The 23,816-nt window shown below is 46.6% G+C and overlaps 1 protein-coding gene across 3 annotated transcripts in view; it reads left to right on the top strand.

The window, feature by feature from the left end:
* The window catches only part of FYCO1 (FYVE and coiled-coil domain autophagy adaptor 1), a 73,130-nt gene that overhangs the window by 5,377 nt on the left and 43,937 nt on the right, over positions 1-23,816 (top strand). For 2 of the 3 annotated variants that reach the window (XM_065884917.1, XM_065884919.1), the window contains 6 exons: positions 3,405-3,511; positions 13,433-13,576; positions 17,028-17,118; positions 18,067-20,442; positions 21,491-21,583; positions 22,285-22,403. In XM_065884917.1, the coding sequence (XP_065740989.1) occupies positions 3,405-3,511; positions 13,433-13,576; positions 17,028-17,118; positions 18,067-20,442; positions 21,491-21,583; positions 22,285-22,403 (2,930 nt within the window). The remainder of the gene's footprint in view (positions 1-3,404; positions 3,512-13,432; positions 13,577-17,027; positions 17,119-18,066; positions 20,443-21,490; positions 21,584-22,284; positions 22,404-23,816) is intronic. The other variant, XM_065884918.1, reaches the window with a different exon arrangement.

The following is a 23,816-nucleotide window of genomic DNA, read 5'->3' on the forward strand; positions in this document are numbered from 1 at the left end:
AATGCCATGGCTTTGCTGTTTTACAAAACTCCAGATCAACAACACGCATACTCTGTCTCTCTGTCTCTGTCTCTGTCTCTCTGTCTCTCTGTCTCTCTGTCTCTCTCTCTCTCTCTCACACACACACACACACACACACACACACACACACACACACCAGCCTAGTCCATCTGGGAGTGAAGCACATTGCACATTAAGGAGCAAGTAATCCCCTAGATTTGAGGCAGGAGGCCTAAAGGGTTTGTATATTTCATCTTTCTTTCCAGTATCTCATGAATAAGTCTAAGGTCCATTTGAAATCGGCAGACATGCTCCTTGGCCAGCCTTCCGCAAAGGCCGCAGGGTCAGGTTCTCTGGGAAGAACTCCCTGGCCGTGCCAGCTGGAGCCAGGTGGGTTTCTCCTTATAGTGAATGATAGTGTTAGACACGTGGACACTGAGGGTTGGGCATTTTCCACCAGCTGTACCTTCTGACAGCTGAGAAAATGAGGAAAGATCCTGGCTCAGAGGAGTTGGTTTAATGTCCAGGTAGCACAGATACGTCCTGTGAGATCTTGCCTGGTGGGACACTCAGGTGCATGATTAAGTGTTGTATCGCTTCTCGGTATAGTGCAATGAGTTCTGATTAGATGCTAACAAAAATTAAGAAAGTGGATAATGAAAGTGGACCCGTGATCTCAAAAAGTTCAAAAACAAAAAAAACCCAACAAGGCTATGAAGTATATTCATTTGCTGTATAAGGGAACTATTACTGTTCCCTTCCCCAAAGGATGTTTAAAAAGACCTTTTTTAAAGAAAATAATAAATTTATTTATTTTATTTTTGGCTCTGTTGGGTCTTCTTTGCTGTGCGCGGGCTTTCTCTATTTGCGGCGAGCGGGGACTACTCTTCGTTGCAGTGCGTGAGCTTCTCATTGTGTTGGCTTCTCTTGTTGCAGAGCATGGGCTCTAGGCGTGTGGGCTTCAGTAGTTGTGGCACGTGGGCTCAGTAGTTGTGGCTGGCAGGCTCTAGAGCACAGGCTCAGTAGTTGTGGCGCACGGGCTTACTTGCTCCACGGCATGTGGGGTCTTCCTGGACCAGGGCTCGAACCCGTCTCCCCTGCATTGACAGGTGGAATCTTAACCACTGCACCACCAGGGAAGTCCCTAAAAAGACCTTTTAAAATAGCTCCTTTTACATATATAATCAATTCAGTTAATAAGCCTGATTTAAAATGTAGCCTCAACTCTTTGCCTTCAAAAAATTAAATGTTCTAAATGCTGTTACAATGGCCATTTTATTAATAAGGAGAAGCCCCGGGACATCCCTGGTGGTGCAGTGGTTAAGGATCCGCCTGCCACTGCAGCGGACATGGGTTCGAGCCCTGGTCTGAGAAGATCCCGCATGCCGTGGAGCAGCTGAGCCTGTGAGCCACAACTACTGAAGCCCTCATGCCTAGAGCCCATGCTCCGCAACAAGAGAAGCCACCACAATGAGAAGCCCACGCACCACAAAGAAGAGCAGCCCCCGCTCTCCTCAACTAGAGAAAGCCTGCGCACAGCAACCAAGACCCATCACAGCCAAAAATAAATAAAAACAAAAAGACAAGCCCTTCCCTTGGGAGCTTACAGACATGGGCTGTTATGTGGGGTTCTTTTTAGATTCTGCAGGGCCTATGTGTGGGTGTGCATTTGTATGACCAACACACTTCACTTCAGGATGCCTTGCTCAGCTGTTCTCGGCTGCCTGGGTCTCCTGGTTATCACCACTGAACACTTTGTTCTCACCTCATTTATCAGTGGAAAAGCATTTGGACATAGGGATGTCATCAAGATTCTCCCCTAGGCACCTGTCTTGATACACTCCCCACGGACGTGCCATGGTGGTTTTTATAAAGCCACGTCAGGCTGCTGCCCACCTTCATTTCCAGACCTCCTGGCTATACCCCAAACCCACAAAACTCACATGGAAAAAATGTCTTACAGCCTCTTACATAAATGTCTTACGAGGTTTCACACCTTCTTATTTTTTAAACCTACTTCATATTGTGGTATCATTTCCTCGAGTCAGCAATGAGAAGGCATATAGCTCTGAGCTAAAAGGTGCTGGGTACCGGGATGTTTATAGCATCATGAATGTGCTGGTGCTTGAGGTCATACCTCATGTTTCCTGTCTCATTCCAGCACCATGGCTGGCTTCTTAATAGGATGGAGGATTAGGACCATCTTTTGGTCAAACCACTACCGTCCCTTCCCCCAACCACCAAGTAAACATTTCTGACCTTTGAAGAGGTGAGGAGGGAATGGGTCTTAGCTTACCCTGCTCAGAGCCAGCACCTGACAGAACAGGTGCGTGTGGTAGGTTGAGAGATTTTGAGTTCCTGCCTACTTATCTTGAGCTTCTGGGGCTGAAACATTGGGGGCATGAATCCTAATTTGATCAGATCTACATGGCCCATGGTCCATCCTGGCAACTAGGGCCAGAGTCTGTGACCAGCATACCCCACCACCATCACAACAAGCTTCCAGAAACCTCTTTAGAAGCCATGTTTTGGCACTGTGGGGAGAGGTTTTGAAGACAGGCCTGCACCTGGACCCTCCGTCCACCTCAGACTTCCTGAAGCAGAACCACACCCATTTTTCATTACTTCAATGTAACTGTGCCACCTAGAAACACCCCTGCCCTCACCCCCCGGGCACCTTCTGACTAAATGCAGTGAGTTGGTATAGCTGAAAATAAATCCAACCAGGAAAGCGTTGACAGATATGTGGATTTTAGTGGTGGTTCCACGAGGACACAGAGGAGGCAGTTATACATCCGTCACAGGTCCCCAAACACTCCTCTGCCTTTTGCCCTCCTCTCTCTTCCCCCTTCCACATGGGCTCCAGCCAAGCCCCTTAGGCCCTTCCCCTGCATCTCTTCTCCCAAAACTTCAAAAATAAGTCCAGGCATTAGCTAAACTTGAGACCATCTCTTCCTCTTCAAGTATACTTCTGGTATGAGAAGCCCTTCATTTATCTCCAACCTGTTTTCTAAATACTCCAAATTAAGTCAGACTGTTTCATCTCTGACTCTAAACCCAGGGATTCTGATGGAGCAGAGGAGGAAGAATGACATTCCGGTAGAATCCACAGTAGATATTTGATCCTTTTGTGACTGTATCTTCCTTGACACATTTGCTGGAGTCTACAGATTATTCTCAGACGGAGGCCAGCAAGACGTCCACCCACTTTAGGCCTCCCTTTGTGGGGTGACATTCTCAAATGTTTTGTGTTCTTTGAGGGACATAAGTGAAGGTTATGTGTAGGGTAGGATTGGGTGACATTTTCTGCCCTGTTTTGTTTCTGCTTTTGTCAGCCATCCATGAGGCCTGTATTTGGAGTTAGGCTAACAGCTCTTCATTTCTATTTTATCTACATTTTCCAGCTCCGAACATCTCTGGGAAAGGGAAGAGCATTTATTCGCTACTCCTTGGTGCACCAGAGGTTGGCCGACACCTTACAGCAGTGCTTCATGAACACCAAAGTGACCAGGTAAATACATGACAGTGCTGGGCTTTACCCCACACCATTCAGAAATGACCCAAAGTCCCCTCATTAATAATAACAATACAACTTATAAGTCAGACAGAGAAAGACAAATATCATATGATGTCACTTATATGTGGAATCTAAAAAACAGTATGAATGAATGTATTTATGAAACAGAAACAGACTCACAGACATAGAAAACAAACTTATGGTTACCAAAGGGGGAAGTGGGGAGAGGAATAAATTGGGAGTATGGGATTAACAAATGCACACTACCATATGTAAAATAAACAGAGATTTACTGTATAGCACAGGGAACTATATTCAATATCTTATAATAAGCTATAATGGAAAAGAATAAAAAAAAGAAATATAGATATGTACATGTATATGTGTAACCAAATCACTTTGCTGATTAGTACACCTGAAACTAACACAATATTGTAAATCAACTAGACTTCAATTTAAAAAAAAATGGTGATGCTACTTACAGTACACAAGATGGAAACCATCAATGTCCAATGATGGGAGGCTGTTAAATTACAGCAAATTAGAACTTCCCTGGTGGCACAGTGGTTAAGAATCTGTCTGCCAATTCAGGGGACACGGGTTTGAGCCCTTGTCCTGGAAGATCCCACACGCCACGGAGCAACTAAGCCCGTGCGCCACAACTACTGAGCCTGCGTTCTAGAGCTCACGATCCACAACTACTGAAGCCTGCATGCGTAGAGCCCGTGCTCCACAACAAGAGAAGCCACTGCAATGAGAAGTCCGTGCACCACAACGAAGAGTAGCCTCCACTTGCCGCAACTCGAGAAAGCCGCGTGCAGCAACAAAGACACAGTACAACCAAAAAGAAAAAATAATAAATAAATGAATGAATTTATTTTTAAAAATTACAGCAAATTATTTTAAATGACATAGCAAGGCATCATTTAAAATTGCAATAAGGTATACCAAAACGTGAGCTGAATTACCATATTTTAGTATATGTTACCACCCTTTTGCTAATATACATATGATTTAAGTAGCGCCATGACTGTCCAGGTTAGACTGTATAGGGTTAAAGGAGGAACTAATTATGTAAGCCTTGATAGCTGCCCAAGAGTGAGGAAGAGGTGGTCTCCCCTCCCCACCTTTTCTTTGATTATAAAAATGTACCCTACTCTGTTCTTGGGGCTGCTGCGCTGCCTTGCTTGCCCACTTGTATCTCTCACAAGTTTCCTATGCTAATAAACTCACTCTTTGCCTGCCAAATAAATAAATAAAATTGCAATAAGGAAGTCTATATAGCAACAAGGAAAATAACAATATAATAATCAATGAAAAAGAATGCAAATCTTATCTATCCTAATGGCAACAATGAAATTACAAAAAAATATATAAAAGAATTAGAAAGTATATGAGGAGGCAGAGTCAAGAGGGTGGTGTGGGAAGACGCAGAGTTAGCGTCTCCCCACAACTAGGGTGCCTGCCAGCCGCTGGTGGGGGACTCTGATGCCCAATGAGATGGGAGGAAACCCCAGAGTGAACCAGTAGGGGGACTGAAGGGGGAGGAGAAGTGGAGGCCAGACAGGATCAGTGCCCCTGAGGCCGGGGAGATCAGGAGAGGCAGGCGGGAGGGACCACCCAGGAGGGGCAGAGGGCATTTGCCCTGCCAACTTGAGTCCAGGAAGACCGCTGGGTGTCCAAGAAGCCCGCTGGGCTCCCAGGTAGGTCCCCTGCCCTCTGAGACCAGGGGTGGGGAGCATGCCTGGGCCCCTTCTGTTCCTTGAGCCTAAGCTGCACCCCCAACAGCCCCCAGGGTGTTTTCCAGCCCTGTGGGTCCTGAGCATTGGCCCCGCCCACCACCCAAACCTCATCCTTGCTTAGGCCCCACCCTCCACAGGCAAGGCCTTTTCCCCCCCTGTTTTAAATTTTTATTTGTTTATTTTTTTTTTTCCCTTCTCTTTTTTACTATTGTGGTACTCATGTACCTTACGGTTGTTGATTCATCTATATTTTTATTTTTATATTTTTCCTAATATATCTGTTAGTTTCCTAGTCTAATTTTATTTTTTACTTTGCTATTGTTGTATGTTTCTTTTCCTGCTGCCCCAGGCAGCTTGCGGGATCTTGGTTCACGAGCCCAAGGTTGGACCAAAGCTCCTGCAGTGGGAGCTCCAAGTCTGAACCACTGGACTAACAGAACCTCAGAACCCAGGGAATATTCTTTGGAGTGAGGTCTCACGGAACTCCTCATCTCAGCACCAAGACCCAGCCCTACCCAATAGCCTACAAACCCTAGTGTTAGAAGCTTCAGGCCAAACAACCAGTAAGACAGCAGCACAATGCCACTCATTAAAAAAAAAAATGAGATGGCAAAAAAATATGTCACAAATGAAGGAGCAAGGCAAAAACCTACAAGACCAAATAAATGAAGAGGAAATAGGCAATCTACCTGAAAAAGAATTCAGAGTAACGAGAGTAAAGATGATCCAGAATCTCGGAAATAGAATGGAGGCATGGATTGAGAAAATACAAGAAGTGTTTAACAAAGATCTAGAAGAACTAAAGAACGAACAAACAGAGATGAACAACACAATAACTGAATTACACTAGAAGGAATCAATAACAGAATAATTGAGGCACAAGAATGAATAAGTGAGCTGAAAGACAAAATGGTGGAAATAATTGCCGAGGAGCAGAATAAAGAAAAAAGAATGAAAAGAATTGAAGACAATCTCAGAGACCTCTGGGACAACACTAAACGCACCAACATTCAAATAATAGGGGTCCAAGAAGAAGAAGAGAAAAAGGGTCTGAGAAAATATTTGAAGAGAATATAGTTGAAAACTTCCCTAACATGGGAAAGGAAATAGTCACCCAAGTCCAGGAAGCACAGAGTCCCATACAGGATAAACCCTAGGAAAAGCACACCAAGACACATATTAATCAAACTAACAAAAATGGGGCTTCCCTGGTGGCGCAGTGGTTGGGAGTCCGCCTGCCGATGCAGGGGACACGGGTTTGTGCCCCGGTCCGGGAGGATCCCACATGCCGCGGAGTGGCTGGGCCCGTGAGCCATGGCTGCTGGGCCTGCGCGTCCAGAGCCTGTGCTCCGCAACGGGAGAGGCCACAGCAGTGAGAGGCCCGTGTACCGCAAAAAAAAAAAAAAAAAAAAAAACTAACAAAAATGAAATTCAAATAAAAAATATTAAAAGCAGCAAGGGAAAAACAAAAAATAACATACAAAGGAATCCCCATAAGGTTATCAGCTGATTTTTCAGCAGAAACTCTGCAAGCCAGAAGGGAGTGGCAGGATATACTTAAAGTGATGAAAGAGAAAAACCTACAACCAACAGTACTCGACCCAGCAAGGATCACATTCAGATTCAATGCCAAAGTCAAAAGCTTTTCAGACAAGCAAAAGCTAAGAGAATTCAGCACCACCAAACCAGCTTTACAACAAATGCTAAAGAAACTCCTCTAAGCGGGGAAACACAAGAGAAGAAAAAGGCCCACAAAAACAAACCCAAGGGCTTCCCTGGTGGCGCAGTGGTTGAGAGTCTGCCTGCTGATGCAGGGGACACGGGTTCGTGCCCTGGTCTGGGAAGATCCCACATGCTGTGGAGCGGCTAGGCCCGTGAGCCATGGCTGCTGAGCCTGCGCGTCTGGAACCTGTACTCCACAATGGGAGAGGCCACAACAGTGAGAGGGCCGCGTAACGCAAAAAAATAAAAAATAAAAATAAAGAAAATGGTAATAGGCACATACATATCGATAATGACCTTGAATGTAGATGGATTAAATGCCCCAACCAAAAGACACAGACTGGCTGAATGGATTCAAAAACAAGACCCATATATATGCTGTTTACAAGAGACCCACTTCAGACCTAGGGAGACTTACAGACTGAAAGTGAAGGGATGGAAAAAGATATTCCATGTAGATGGAAATCAAAAGAAAGCTGGAGTAAGAATACTCATATCAGATAAAATAGACTTTAAAGTAAAGAATGTTACAAGAGACAATGAAGGACACAGCATAATGATCAAGGCATCAATCCAAGAAGATATGACAATTATAAATGTTTATGCACCCAACATAGGAGCACCTCAATACATAAGGCAAATGCTAAAAACCATGAAAGGAGAAATCAACAGTAGCACAATAATAGTAGGGGGCTTTAACACCCCACTTCCACCAATGGACAGATCATCCAGACAGAAAATAAATAAGGAAACATAAGCTTTCAATGACATAATAGACCAGATAGATCTAATTGATATTTATAGAACATTCCACCCAAAAGTGGCAGAATACACTTTCTTCTCAAGTGCACATGGAACATTCTCCAGGATAGATCACATCTCGGGTCAGAAATGGAGCCTCAGAAAATTTAAGAAAATTGAAATCATATCAAGCATCTTTTCTGACCACAATGCTATGAGATTGGAAGGGAATTACAGGGAAAAAAACTGTAAAAAACACAAATACATGGAGGCTGAACAGTGCAGTGCTAAATATCCAAGAGATCGCTGAAGAAGTCAAAGAAGAAATTAAAAAATACATAGAAACAAATGAGAAAGAAAACACAATGACCCAAAACCTATGGGATGCAGCAAAAGCCGTTCTAAGAGGGAAATTTATAGCAATACAGTGTCACCTCAAGAAACAAGAAAAATCTCAAATAAACAATCTAACCCTACACTTAAAACAGCCAGAGAAAGAAGAACAAAGGAAACCCAAAGTCAGTAGAAGGAAGGAAATCATAAAGATCAGAGCAGAAATAAGTGAAATAGAAACAAAGAAAACAATAGCAAAGATCACTAAAAGTAAAAGCTGGTTCTTTGAGAAGATAAACAAAATTGATAAACCCTTAGCCAGACTCATCAAGAAAAAAAGGGAGAGGACGCAAAGCAATAAAATTAAAAATGAAAAAGGAGAAATCACAACGGGCACTGCAGAAATACAAAAGATTATAAGAGACTACCAGAAACAACTATATGCCAATAAAATGGACAACCATGAAGAAATGGACAAATTCTTAGAAAGGTATAACCTTCCAAGACTGAACCAGGAAGAATTAGAAAATATAAACAGACCTATCACAAGTAATGAAATTGAAACCGTAATTAAAAATCTTCCAACAAACAAAGGTCCAGGACCAGATGGTTTCACAGGCAAATGCTATCAAACATTTAGAAAAGAGCTAACACTGATCCTTCTCAAACTCTTCCAAAAAATTGCAGAGGGAGAAACACTCCCAAATTCATTCTATGAAGCCACCATCACCCTGATACCAAAACCAGAAAAAGATATCACAAAAAAAAAAAATATAGACCAATATCACTGATGAACATAGATGCAAAAATCTTGAACAAAATACTAGGAAACAGAATCCAACAGCACATTAAAAGGATCATACACCACAATCAAGTGGGATTTATCCCAGGGATGCAAGGATTCTTCAGTATACACAAACCAGTCACTGTGATACACCACATTAACAAATCAAGGAATAAAAACCATATGATCATCTCAATAGATGCAGAAGAAGCTTTTGACAAAATTCAACACTCATTTACGATAAAAACCCTCCAGAAAATGGGCATAAAGGGAACCTACCTCAACATAATAAGGGCCATATATGACAAACCCACAGCAAGCATCATGCTCAATGGTGAAAAACTGAAAGCATTTCCTCTAAGATCAGGAACAAGACAAGGATGTCCATTCTCACCACTGTTATTCAACATAGTTTTGGAAGTCCTAGCCACAGCAATCAGAGAAGAAAAAGAAATAAAAGGAATCCTAATTGGAAAAGAAGTAGTAAAACTGTCACTGTTTGCCAATGACATGATACTAAACATAGAAAATCCTAAAGGTGCCACCAGAAAACTACTAGAACTAATCAATGAATTTCATAGGGTTGCAGGATACAAAATTAATGCACAGAAATCTCTGGCATTCCTATACACCAACAATGAAAAATCTGAAAGAGAAATTAAGGAAACATTCCCATTTTACCATTGCAACAAAAAGAATAAAATACCTAGGAAAAATCCTGCCTAAGGAGGCAAAAGACTTGTACTCAGAAAAATATAAAGCAGTGGTGAAAGAAGTCAAAGATGACAAACAGATGGAATATACCATGTTCTTGGATTGGAAGAATCAATATTGTGAAAATGACTATACTACCCAAAGCAATCTACAGATTCAATGCCATCCCTATCAAACTACCAGTGGCATTCTTCACAGAATTAGAACAAAAAATTTTACAATTCGTATGGAAACACAAAAGACCCCGAATAGCCAAAGCAATCTTGAGAAAGAAAAATGGAGCTGGAGGAATCAGGCTCCCTGACTTCAAGCTATACCACAAAGCTACAGTAATCAAGACAGTGTGGTACTGGCACAGAAACAGAAATATAGATCAATGGTACAGGATAGAAAGCCCAGAGATAAACCCACACACATATGGGCACCTAATTTATGACAAAGGAGGCAGGAACATACAATGGAGAAAAGGCAGCCTCTTCAATAAGTGGTGCTGAGAAAACTGGGCAGCTACATGTAAAAGAATGAAATTAGAACACTCCCTAACACCATACACAAGAATAAACTCCAAATGGATTAAAGACTTAAATGTAAGACCAGACACTACAAAACTCTTAGAGGAAAGCATAGGAAAAACACTTGTTGACATAAACCACAGCAAGATCGTTTTTGACCCACCTCCTAGAGTAATGGAAATAAAAACAAAAATAAACAAATGGGACCTAATGAAACTTCAAAGGTTTTGCACAGCAAAGGAAACCATAAACAAGACGAAGAGACAACCCTCAGAATGGGAGAAAATATTTGCAAATGAAACAATGGACAAAGGATTAATCTCCAAAATATACAAACAGCTCATGGAGCTCTGTATTAAAAAAACAAACAACCCAATCCAAAAATGGGCAGAAGACCTAAATAGACATTTCACCAAGGAAGACATACAGATGACCAACAGGCGCATGAAAAGATGCTCAACATCACTAATTATTAGAGAAATGCAAATCAAAACTACAATGAGATATCCCCTCATGCCGGTTAGAATGGCCATTATCAAAAAATCTAGAAACAATAAATGCTGGAAAGGGTGTGGTGAAAAGGGAACCCTCCTGCACTGTTGGTGGGAATGTAAATTGATATAACCACTACGGAAAACAGTATGGAGGTTCCTTAAAAAACTGAAAATAGAACTACCATATGACCCAGCAATGCCACTACTGGGCATATACCCTGAGAAAACCATAATTCCAAGAGACATGTACCACAGTGTTCATTGCAGCACTATTTACAATAGCCAGGACTTGGAACCAACCTAAATGTCCATCAACAGATGAATAGATAAAGAAGATGTGGCACATATATACAATGGATATTTCTCAGCCATAAAAAGAAACAAAATTGAGTTATTTGTAGTGAGGTGGATGGACCTAGAGTCTGTCATACAGAGTGAAGTAAGTCAGAAAGAGAAAAACAAATACCGTATGCTAATGCATATATATGGAATCTTAAAAAAAAAGTACTGATGAACCTAGTTGCAGGGCAGGAATAAAGAGGTAGACATAGAAAATGGACTTGAGGACATGGGGTGGGAGGTGAAGCTGGGGCGAAGTGAGAGTATCATCGACATATATACACTATCGAATGTAAAATAGTTGTCTGGTGGGAAGCAGCAGCCTAGCACAGGGAGATCGGCTCCGTGCTTTGCGATGTCCCTAGAGGGGTGGGATAGGGAGGATGGGAGGGAGGTTCAAGAGAAAGGGGATATGGGGACATGTGGAAGTTCGCTTTGTTGTGCAACAGAAACTAACAGTATTGTGAAGCAATTATACTCCAATAAAGATCTATTTAAAAAAAAGTATATGAGAACATGATTTGATAAAGGATAGGATTATGTATATTTTTCTTTTTAAATTATTGTTTTTGCAGTGAACAGTTCTTCAGCACTTTTCAGCATGTATTAAAGTGTATAACATCTCTGAAACAAGTTCAGAAGACCTCAAATAAATGTGATAAACTAAACAATAATAATGACAACCACAGCAGCAGTGCCTGTCTGTGTCACACCCTGGCACAAGCAGGGACCTCCCCCTGTCATCCTCCTCTCCCCTTCCCTACCACAGTCCTTGGCGCACATTGGGCGGTAGCACTGAGCTTTCACAGGTGAGGAAAGTGAGGCTCAGAGAGGCCAAATGCCTCTCTGGGCCCCACTGATGCTGAGGCAGAAAGCAGGAGCTTGGGTCTAGGTCTCTGAACTCCTAATGCCAGGTAGTTTCCTCTGGTGGATGGCAGGTCCTTGGTGCTGGCACTAATGGGCAGACCCCACTGGTCACCCTGGACCAGTGGGTTGCAGCCTTGGCCTCTCATCAGAATCACCTGTGGGGTTTTTAACACCAACAAGCCTGGGGCCTCACCTGAGACACTGAGCCAGCACCCGCCCCATGGGTCTGGGCTCCCTGGAGATTGTGACGAGTGACCAGATTTGGGAGCCTTTGTGCCCCTAGTGCTGAAGCCTCAGCAGGAGGTGAAGGAGGAGGGAGAGGTGGGCTTGAGCGTGTAAGGTGGGGAGAGGGTGTCAGATTAGGAGCCGCATATCAGCTGCCAATCAGCTGAACCTCTTTGGCTCGCCCGGCACCCCTTTTCCAGCTCTGCCTCCCCTCTACCTCTGGAGTGTTCTTCCAGTTAATTAAAAGAAATACTTCTGAATTAAAGGAAGACCATTGGGGGGGAATATTTTGTTTCATTTTGTCACCTTTAAGATTGATTTGCATAAATGTGTATTGCTCTTGCATGTGCCAGCCTTTGTGAATGCATGTGAGTTGAGAACCTTTGCACATTTGATTTGAAGGTATTTTGTTGTGATGTTTGGTGAAAACTGTCATAAACAGCTTGACTCCCAGTGTATCCCAGTTCAGCCGAGTAGCTCATTAAACTCATCAGTGTTGTCTTTTTGTTTTTGCTTTTTTTTGCGGTACGCGGGCCTCTCACTGCCGCGGCCTCTCCCGCCGCGGAGCACAGGCTCTGGATGCACAGGCCCAGCGGCCACGGCTCACGGGCCCAGCCTCCCCGCGGCATGCGGGATCCTCCCGGACTGGGGCACGAACCCGCATCCCCTGCATCAGCAGGCGGACTCCCAACCACTGCACCACCAGGGAAGCCCAGTGTTGTCTTTTTAATTCTTATTGCTTCACGTGAAGTGAAACAACTACCACTTCCAAATGGAGATGTTTTGTTCCTTGGCTTTTATGTTGGTGTCTGGACAGAAATTAGCAGTGAGTTCAGTGTCCTGTATTGAGTTCTCTGGAGGGGACAGAAGACAAGATTTTCTTTGAAAAAAGAAGTGTTCTGGGGCTTCCCTGATGGCGCAGTGGTTGAGAGTCCGCCTGCCGATGCAGGGGACATGGGTTCGTGCCCTGGACTGGGAAGATCCCACGTGCCGCGGAGCGCTGGGCCCGTGAGCCATGGCCGCTGAGCCTGCGCGTCCGGAGCCTGTGCTCCGCAACGGGAGAGGCCACAGCAGTGAGAGGCCCGCGTACCGCAAAAAAAAAAAAAAAAAAAAAAGTGTTCTTTCCCCTACAACTGCCTTTTCTTGGACAGTAATTCAGATTTAAGGTTTCTCGCATTCATTTGGAAATAGGTATGATATAAATAATAAACAAATAAGCATATAATTCATTTCAGTAATTTCCCTGAAGAAGAGCAAACTTATTTGAGAGTTATGTGCTCCTACAGTGAAAATCAAATTGGGGTGTATGTGTATGTGTCTGTCTTTAATTAATTTAGTAATCTGAGTTGGAATTTGATGAGGCAGAGCCTTACTGGGAGGACTGATTTCTTGCCTTTCTTTATGTACTCCTGTACTTGACCCCTTTTTATGTTTCCCTGCAGTGACTGGTACTACGCAAGGAGCCCCTTTCTGAAGCCAAAGCTGAGCTCTGACATCGTGGGCCAACTCTACGAGCTGACCGACATCCAGTTTGACCTGGCATCGAGGGGCTATGACCTGGATGCTGCCTGGCCGACGTTTGCCAGGTACCTTGAAGAATTAATTGCTTGATTGAGAAGAGCAGAAAGAGATGTTTGAAGTTTTGAAGCTTGCCACCAGTCTACTCAAAGCAGTTTTGCTCATGCAGTAAATTACCTGTAGCTTTGCAACTCTTATCCTTGCTAATTTTACAGACTTGGTTGAATCGTGACTAGCGATAGCATCTGGAGGCTCCAACCTTAAACTAACCTAACTGGCCAGGTGGCATGAGTCAGTGGAGACGCATATGTGAAACCCAAGGTTTTCAGATGTGTTAAGGGGCTTGGTGTGGGAGCAAGGGGGGAGCAAGTGGGCTTTTCCCCAATATGTTCTCATAGATACAGTTATCGTGGAGACCAGTAAGAGAGGGAGCGAAGGCTCGTCCACGTAAGGGTTGCTGGAAAGGTTGCTTTGCTGTGTTTTCTTTTCCTACACCAGTACGGCACTCACACACTAATTGCATCCTCACAACCATTCCAGGAGCAAGGTGCTGAGGAAACAGGCTCAGAGAGTGGAGGGACTTGCCTAGATTCACACAGCTGGCAGGCAGCAGGGCCAGGGCCAGGGTACTAGACTTGAGTTAAACTCAAGTCCAGCATTCTTTGGTTTGTTTTGCTTTCTGTTAACAAGGTGGTGTTTTGTTTTGGTTTTTTTTCCAAGTTTTGTATTTCTTATTAGGGACTTCTTTCTATGGAGGAAAAAATACTGACTATAATGGAACCCATTTGCCAACCACCAGGATTTAAGAGCTAACATTTTTGCCATATTTACTTTATGTCATTTTTAGAACTGTTCAATTTTAAAATCATTTCAGACTTACAGAAAAGTTGTAAAAATAGTACACAGTACTCATTCACTTTGATTCCTCAGTTATCAGTATTTTACCACAAACGTTTTAATCATTCTTTCTCTCTCTCTCTCTTTTTTTTTTTTTTCCGGCCATGCCACATGGCATGTGGGATCTTAGTTCCCCCACCAGGGATTGAACCTGCGCCTCCTGCAGTGGATGCGTGGAGGCTTAACCACTGGACCGCCAGGGAATTTCTTATCGTTCTTTATCTTTATGTAAACATGTTGGTTTATTTCCTGCATCATTTGAGAATAAGTTACAGACCTGATTCCCCTTTACTCCTAAGTACTTCATCGTGTATTTCCTAAAATCAGGGACATCCTTTCCTAAAGTCAGGGACATCTATATAACCTCAGTTCAATTGTTAAAATCACAGAACATTGATACAATACTGTTGTCTAATCTACAGACTGTGTTCAAATTTTAAGAATTACACCAGACATGTCTTTTATAATCTAGGATCCCATGTCAGTGAATTGTTGGGTCTCCCTAGTCCTTGTTCATTTGGAACAGTTTCTCCTCTTTGCACAGACATTTTTGAAAAGTACAGGCCAGTTATTTTGTAAAATGTTCCTTAATTTGAGTTTGTCTAGTGTTTTCTCATTATTGGATTCAGATTAAGCATTTTTGGCAGAAATACCCGAGGTGTTGTGTCCTCAGCACGTTGTACCCAGAGACACAGGATGTTGGTTTGTTTCATTACTTGCAAGGTTAACCATGATCATTTGGTTAAGGTGGTGTTAGCCAGGTTTCTCCTAAAGTTCCTGTTTCTCTGTAATTTATATGTATCTTATGGGAAGACATTTTGAAACTAGGTTTTTTGTTGTTTTTTTTTTTTGCGGGTACGCGGGCCTCTCACTGTTGCGGCCTCTCCCGTTGCGGAGCACAGGCTCCGGACGCACAGGCTCAGCGGCCACGGCTCACGGGCCCAGCCGCTCCGCGGCATGTGGGATCTTCCCGGACCGGGGCACGAACCCGTGTCCCCTGCATCGGCAGGCGGACTCTCAACCACTGCGCCACCAGGGAAGCCTGAGACTAGGTTTTTATCCTGTTTCTTTTAAATCTCCCTCCTGTTAGTTTTAGCATCTGGTAAATCTTTCCTGAATCAGTTACTATCATGGTTACCAGAGTGATTTTCTGACTCCATCATTCCTTCTACACTAGTAGTTGGCATTCTATTGTAAGGAAGATCTTTTCCTTCTTCCCCATCTACTTATTCATTTATAGCAGTATTGACTCATGGATTCTTATTTTATTCAATAGGTTATATTCTGTCCCTGTAATTATTTTAAACCTTAAGGTGCCTTATATTTGGCCAAAGTCCCTTCAAGCTGGTTCTTGTGGGATTTTTTTGTTATGTCTGATACCTTTTTTTTTAAAGAAATAAAATATTATAGATCCCAATAAAGCCCCACCCCACGGCCATCCTTTCTCCTTTTCTCCCTTCCTAGAAGTAATTACAACCCTGTAGTTAATGCATGTCATTCCCAAATATTTTTGTGTTTCACTACATTGCCTGTAAATATTACGTATGTATAGTTGTATTATATATATATTTTTTTAATTTGCTACATTGATTGAATCATGAGAAGGCTATACTTTTGCAGGTTGCTTTTTTCATTCCACATTGTTTTTGAGATTTTTATCTGTGTTTGTACAGGGAGTTCTATAGATGTGGAGTAGGGCTGGCAAACCACGGTCCACAGGGCCGTGTGTAACACACCTTCATTTACCTATTGTCTATGGCTGCTTTCATGCTACAGTGGCAGAGTTGAATTGTGACAGAGCCCGTAAGGCTTGCCAACCGAAAATACTCACTATCTGGCCCTTTACAAAAAAAGATTGCCAACCTGTGGCATAGAGTATTCCATTGTGTGAGTAACAGTTTATCTGTTTCTCTAGTGATGTGGAGTTAGAAAGGTTCTGCTTTTTCCACCATGACGGTGCTGCCAGGAGCATCCCCACACATCACCTTATGCACATATGTGACTGTCTTTCAGGTAGATACTGAGAAGTGCAGTTGTTGGGTTGTGGAGACTAACAAGGTTTAAAGTGCAATAATTGCAGATTAAGGAGAAGATTCTGGTCATTAAGTAAAAGTGTGTTTCGTTTGCAATGACTAGCGCCATCAAATAGAACTTTCTGCAGTGAGGGAAATGTCGTGTGTGAACCAGAAGAGGTCTTCCAGCCACATTACTCGTGTAACATAACGTAAAGCAGTGACCTCAAGGCCCGAAGCACAGCGTGACCTTTATTTACCAGATTGACTGTTGTTGGTTCCTCCCTGGTAGACAAGTTATGGCTGGCATCAAAGGTTCTAGGAAAACTTAAACTAAAAACTGGGAAATACTATGTTCACTTCGTTCCTTTTTGGCAGTGAGAGCAAAGCCATCATGCTTAGACTTCAACAGCGGGGTCCAGCTGCTACGACCAACCTGAATGTGTGCTTCGGTGGAAATTGTTGGATTTTGCCTTCTTACTGAACCTGGGAGGGCACTGCTGCTACCACCACCTGGTTGCCTAGTGACAACCAAGGCCTCCCCGAGTGTGTGTGTATGTGTGTGTGTTCCCTGCTCTGATGCAAGCATGTCTGTTTTGTGGCCCCGCAGGAGGACCCTGGGCACTGGCTCTTCTGCTTACCTATGGAGACCCCCCAGCCGAAGCTCCAGCATGAGCAGTTTGGTGAGCAGCTACCTGCAGGTAATGCCAAGAAGGCTGGGGACTCCCTCTCTGTCATGTCAACCAGGGCATGTTCTTGCCCCTCCCAGCTCAGGGGGATGTTCTCAGATGCCTGGTGTTCCAACCCGAGCGATATAACCCCTCAGTCCTACCCACTGTTTCCTCGAGTCCAGGTTTTTATAACCAAAAGGAATTTAGGCCTTTTAAAAACTAAATTCTTTTAAAAGCTTTTTAAAGTGTTTCAGAAGAAGTGGTTTGGCACTGTGATTAAAAGTGGCAAGGTCAAATCCTGACTGTCACTCGCCCCCTGTGTGACCCTGAGAAGGTGACTTACCCTGTCGAAACTTGAGCTCTCTCATCTGAACAGTCTCATACCAGCCTGTAAGGTGGTTGTAGGGAGTAAATTAGGGCACACGCGCACAGTGCTTAAGGACTTGGCACAGGCTAGTGCTCAGTAAACGTTAGTGCGTCAGGTCAGTTTCATTAATTTTGTTAGAAATGTGAATGTATCGTATAGTTTAATGGGAAAGAACACTGGAATTAATCAGCAAAGCAAAGTAAGACTAATCAGTATAAGTAGCATTTTTACCCTATTTTATGATTTAATTGCAACAGGAATTGTGGGTAGGGTGCAATGGGGAAGCAGTAGTTTACATATAACATCATTTCTCTAAGAGCCAGCATCCATTATGTTACCAAAGCTACAGGAGGCTGAATGGGAAACGCAAGTTCTGGGTCTCAGTGGAGCTCACACATGTGGCGTTGCATCATATTTTAGGATGTGCTCCTGACCTCCTCTGGCATATGCTTTGAGCAAAGGGGTTCCAGTCCTTTGAATAGCTCGATAGACTAACCTTAGGTCATGTAATTGCTGTATTTTTACTTCCGTTCTCATTAACTTCTAAAGTTTTGCCAAGCAGCAATGTAGCTTCATCCCCAAGCCACTTGTTTTTCGTGTTTCCTCCCCAGACTCAGGAGATGACCTCCCACCTTGACCTGAGCAACCCCTTAAACCATGAGGCACTGGAGGGCTTTGACGAGTTGCGGCTAGAGCTGGACCAGTTGGAGGTGCGGGAGAAGCAGCTGAAGGAGCAGATGCAGCAGCGGGAAAGAGAGAACCAGGAGCTGAGGGCGGCCATCAGCCTGCATGGAGAGCAGCTGCAGGCAGAGAGAGAGAGGGGCCGCGCCGCCGCCGAGGACAACCTTCGCCTCGCCGGTGTGGTGGCCGCACTCCAGGAGCAGTGGGAAGTCACCCAGGCCACGCAGAACACTGTGAAGGAGCTGCAGACGTGCCTGCAGGCCCTGGAGCTGGGGGCCTCGGAGAAGGAGGAGGATTACCTCTCAGCCCTGCGGCGGCTGGAGTCCCTACTGCAGCCCCTGGCTCGGGAGCTCGAGGCCACACGTGACTCCCTAGGCAGGAAGGACCAGTGCTCAGCTGATGTCCCAGACCAGCTGAGGGCAGCCGAGCAGAAGCCTGACATGGCACTGGACGCAAAGGGGCGACAAAAGCGCATCCCCAGTGACTCGCCCCTGGAGACTCAGGAGCTGGGGGAGAAGCTCCTGGAAAGGGAGAGCACCCAGCTGGAGCAGCTGGCCAAAGAGCTGCAGCTGAAGGAGGAGGCCCGGGCCAGCCTGGAGCGCCTGGTGGAGGAGATGGCCCCGCTCCGGGAAGAGCTGTCCAGGAAGGGGCAGGAGGCAGCCCAGCTCCAGCGTCAGCTGCACGAGTCGTTGGCCCACTTGAGCTCCCTGGAGGAAGAGCTCGCGGAGGGGAGGCGAGAGGAGCAGCGGCGGCAGGAGGAAAAGGGGCTACTGGAGCAGGAGGCCAGGTCCCTGACGCGGCAGCTGCAGCTCCTGGAGGCCCAGCTGGCCCAGGTGAACCAGCACGTGAGTGACCTGGAGGAGCAGAAGAAGCAGCTCATCCAGGACAAAGACCACCTCAGCCAGAGGGTGGGGACGCTGGAGCGACTTGCTGCCCAGTCAGGCCCAGATCTGCCCGTGGCGGCTGCAGAGCACGAGGCTCTGAGCCCCACCCTGCAGCAGGCCTGTGAGAAGCTGGAGGAGGAACAGAGGGGCCTGTGGGAGGGACAGGTGGACGATCCCAAGATGCAAGAGGCCGGCCAGGAGAAGAAGCTCCAGCAGGCCAACAGGGAGCTGGAGAAGGAGCTGCAGAACGTGGTGGAGCGCAACCAGCTGTTGGAGGATAAGCTGCAGGCCCTACAGGCTGACTACCAAGCGCTGCAGCAGCGGGAGGCGGCCATCCAGGGCTCCCTGGCCTCCCTGCAGTCAGAGCAGGCCAGCATCCGGCACATGGGAGACCAGATGGAGGCAAGCCTCATGGCTGTGAAGAAGGCCAAGGAGACCATGAGGGCCCATGTGGCTGAGAAGGAGGCTGCCCTGCAAAGCAAGGAGGCCGAATGCCAACAGCTGCGGGAGCAGGTGGAGCAGTGCCGGCAGCTAGCGGAGGCCCGGGCTGGGGAGGTCAGGGCGCTTGAGGACCGGTGCCGCCAGCAGACCCAGCTGATCGAGACCCTCACGGCAGACAAAAGCCAACAGGGGTTCAGCCCACCTCAAGACCACGCGTCCCAGGAGCTAGCAGCCCAGCTGGCCCTGTCTCAGGCGCAGCTGGAGAGCCATCAGGAGGAGGCCCAGAGACTGCAGGCTGGGGTGCTGGACCTCCAGGCCAAGCTGCAGGCAGCCCTGGGTGACCGGGAGAAGGTGCAGAGCCAGCTGAGCGTGGCCGAGGCCGCTCTGAGGGAGCACAAGGCCCTCGTGCAGCAACTGAAGGAGCAGAACAAAGCCCTCACCAGGGCCCACGTTCAGGAGCTGCTGCAGTGCTCGGAGCCTGAAGGGGCGCTGCAGGAGGAGAGGGCCGGAGAGGCCCAGCGGAGGGAGGAGCTCCAAGTAGTGTGGAAGGAGCTGTCCCAGGCAGCAGGCAGCTCCGAGGAGGCGCAGCTAGAACCTGCTGAGCTGCAGGAGCAGCCGCACCGGGCCAACGCGGATATGGCCGAGCTCGGCATCCAGGTCTGTGCGCCGACCGCAGAGAAAGAGCCGCTGGAGGGGGCGCTGGCCCGCACCATGCAGGAGCTCCAGGATGCCAAAGAGGCAGCCTCCAAGGAGCGGGAGGGCCTGGAACACCAAGTGGCAGGGCTGCGGCGAGAGAAGGAGAGCTTGCAGGGGAAGCTGAAGGCAGCTGAGGAGGCAGCTGGCTCACTGCCTGGCCTGCAGGCCCAGCTGGCCCAGGCTGAGCAGCAGGCCCAGAGCATCCGGGAGACTGCACGCCAGGAGCTCGACACCCTCAAGCTCCAGCTGAGCACCGAGATCATGGACTACCAGAGCAGACTTAAGGTAACCCTCACCTTGACCGTCTGAGCTGGACTTGTCTCCTGCAGCAGGGCCTGGTGGGTCCATGAGTGGTTGGGATGCACCTTGGGCCAGGTGGCGCATGAGGGCCCAAGAATGTCCTGGGGGCCCAGGCCAACATGGCCTCATCCTGGTGTCATAGCTCACAGCATCCTTCTCCCTGCAGGAACATGTTAGGGACACAGCATTGGAGAGGGATGCCTTAACCCAGACGTCTAAATTTAAGGCCATTGCAGACAAGTTTGGCCCACACAGAACTTTTTTTAACTTAGTAGCCAACATTTCAAGAGCAGGGTGTTTATAGATTCAGTTTTTGGACTTCTTTTGAAATCTTGGGAGTTCCTAAAGCCTGTGCTCTCATTCCTACGTGGCAGCAGTCAGCAGGAGCTGGGTGGGGACTGCCCACTTTAAGGAAGCGTGCATCCTCTGCTATTTTCCTTGTACTCGTTTATGTACTTGTTCAGCCCCTTTTGGCATGTGAGTTCCTGACTGCCTCGAGTCCTGTCCCTGGATTCTCTGTCCCTTCCGGTGCCTCCTGATAGCAGAGCAGTTGTAGGAAACCAACTCAATTCATTTTCACAGAGCCCTTGGGATAGACAAGCTTATGAGAACAGCGTTTACCATGTGTCTTGAACTGCAGAGAAAGGGTTAAGAGTGAGGACACAGGCAGACATCTACGGGGCTTTGGCTTCTGATGTATCTGCTTCTGGGTCTGTGCACTCAGACCACTCCTGACCTCTCTCTTAGGCAACTATTGCGTTCCCACAGATGTGCCTCCCACCTTGTGTCACCGCACCCCTTGCAGTTCCATGTGGCTCATACTCCACCTTTCCTTGGCAGAAATGAAATTCTAAGTTTGGGGGCCAAGCTTAAGTCTCTTGGCTTGATGGGATTGTATTACCAGGGAAGCCCAAAGTTTATTGAGCTTGGGAGAAAGAGAGGTAGCTTGTTTTTACCCATTTTGGGGGAGTGGGGCCGAGGGAGTCTCAGAACAAGGATCCCACTTTTCTGATCCCTTTCTCATCCTCTCCAGACCTCCAGTGAAGAATGCAGGAGCCTCAGGGGCCAGTTGGAGGAGCAAGGTCGGCAGCTACAGGCTGCCGAGGAGGCTGTGGGGAAGCTGAAGGTAAGCCTGGCCCCTGAGGCCCAGGGGAGGTGCTCCTGTGAGCCCTGAGCAGTGGCTGGCCCATCGTTCACCTGGTCATTCCACTCCCAGGGTGTGGGCCTGTCGAGGAAGGGGATGTGGCTTGGCTTTCATTGGACCATCAGAGAGGCCTCCCTGCAGGAGTTCCAGTGCCCTGGCTAAAGCTGCCGTCAGCTCACCTTTGTAGACAACCTGAGTCTGTGTCATGGCTCTTCCACTCCCTGAACACCTGGCTAGAGCTGTCAAGTGTGCTTTTCACCGCCCCTGTGTCTTATGGAAAGGAAATAAGTCATCCCCCTCTGCAGATGTTCTCCAAGTCAGTGTTTCTGACGTGAGCCAGAGCAGGGGTGGAACTGAAACCCGTTTTCATGGCAGTGACTTTTTTCAGTGACTCCTGTACCCTGCCACCCCACCTCTACCCTCACCCTGGAGATTCTGATACCTGCTGCCCCACCAGCCACCACAACAGGTTGCAGCTGATGCTTGAAGGACATAATTACAAATGGGAGTCTGTCATACTCCACACACATACTAGTTCATGGTTTCTTGAACTTAAAAACAGACAAAAGCCCCTCCTGTTAGAAGTGCGCCAGCCAGATGGGGTGGGGAACATGCCAGTCACTTGATGGCATCTTGCATGGGCTTCTGCAACCGAGCGTCTTCTCCCTGCTGTCCTGTGCCAGGCTTCCCAGGCCGATGCGGCGGAGAAGCTGAGCTGTACCAGCAAGCACCTTGCTGAGTGCCAGGCCGCCATGCTGAGAAAGGATGAGGAGGGGGCCGCCCTGCGCCAAGACTTGGACAGGTTAGTTACACGGTCCACCCACGCGGCCAGTGGGAGAGTCCTCAAGGGAAGGGGGTGTTTGGTACAGTCATTTAGAAAGTCAACCACTCATATCAGGTTAAAGAAGCCCTTTTGCAAGAAAAGCCACAGACTCATAAAGTGCTTATGTCAGAAGCATCCACGGAGAACCTTGGCAATCTGCCTGTCACAAGCCTATAGAAGGCTGCAGAGACCCTTTCTCTTAATTCCATTGTCTTATCTCTAGCAGGGCATATTTCAGTTCAGTAACTTCATGCTTTGGTAAAACTAAAATGAAGTAAAAGCTGGGAGATAATCATGGTACTACTAACAGCAAACATTTAAGTAATGCCTAAAATGTGGCAGGTACCGTTTTAAATACTTGGTATTTATTTGCCCATTTAATCCTCCCAACGGTCCTGTGAGGATGGTATTATTATTTATCCCATTTCATAGATGAGAAAAACAAGGCTCAGAGGAGTGAAGTCACTTGCCTAGGGTCACAGTGGTGATGACAGGATTGGAACTCAGAACATTTGGCTCCAGAGTCTTTGTCTCAACAACTACCCTAAAAAATACATAGACAGATAGTTTAGTGTTTTGTTTTGTTTTATTTTAGGGTACTGGTGTGAGAGTATTGTGTGTGCATGTTTTCCCCCCGTGTGTTTTGACTTGAGTTCTTCATTTCCTCTCTGAAATGAGAGGCTGCGGGGTTAGGTGTGAGGTTCTCGCAAGCTCATCTGAGAGTGAGTGAGCAAGCCAGGGAGCAGGATCGGCTTGTCTTCCTGGAGACTCTCTGGTGCTGTGTCTGTGGAGAGCACATGTGCTGTCACCCTTTCATCATAATGGGTTTTGTTTGTTTGTTTGTTTTTGCGGTACGCGGGCCTCTCACTGTTGTGGCCTCTCCCACCGCGGAGCGCAGGCTCATCGGCCATGGCTCACGGGCCCAGCCGCTCCGCGGCATGTGGAATCTTCCCGTACCGGGGCACGAACCCATGTCCCCTGCATCGGCAGGCGGACTCTCAACCACTGCGCCACCAGGGAAGCTCCCTCATAATTTTTTTTTAACCTTAAAGTATGGCCCTACCTGTGTCCAACCCCGAGACCTCTTCATCTTCAGGCTTGGGGGCCACCCGGAGTTGTGAGCATCATCAGCCCACTGTCTGGTGATGGGGCCAAACTGGAGTATTACAGGAGTAATACAGGTAATACAGTAGTACAGGTCCAGGAGTATTACAACAGGGGATGCTGGGACCTGATTCCATGTGTGCTCCCAGCAAAAACAGACACACCAAATTCTCCCGAGGCTTTAACTTTTCCACCCATCTCCTACCATCTGCTTCTAGGCCTGGGCCCAGGCTCAATGGGAGATCCAGACCACGCTGGATGTTTAGTAACCTCAATGTACATTTCTTG

The sequence above is a fragment of the Phocoena phocoena genome, chromosome 10, assembly GCF_963924675.1.
Source record: "Phocoena phocoena chromosome 10, mPhoPho1.1, whole genome shotgun sequence".
In the NCBI taxonomy this organism is placed as follows: domain Eukaryota; kingdom Metazoa; phylum Chordata; class Mammalia; order Artiodactyla; family Phocoenidae; genus Phocoena; species Phocoena phocoena.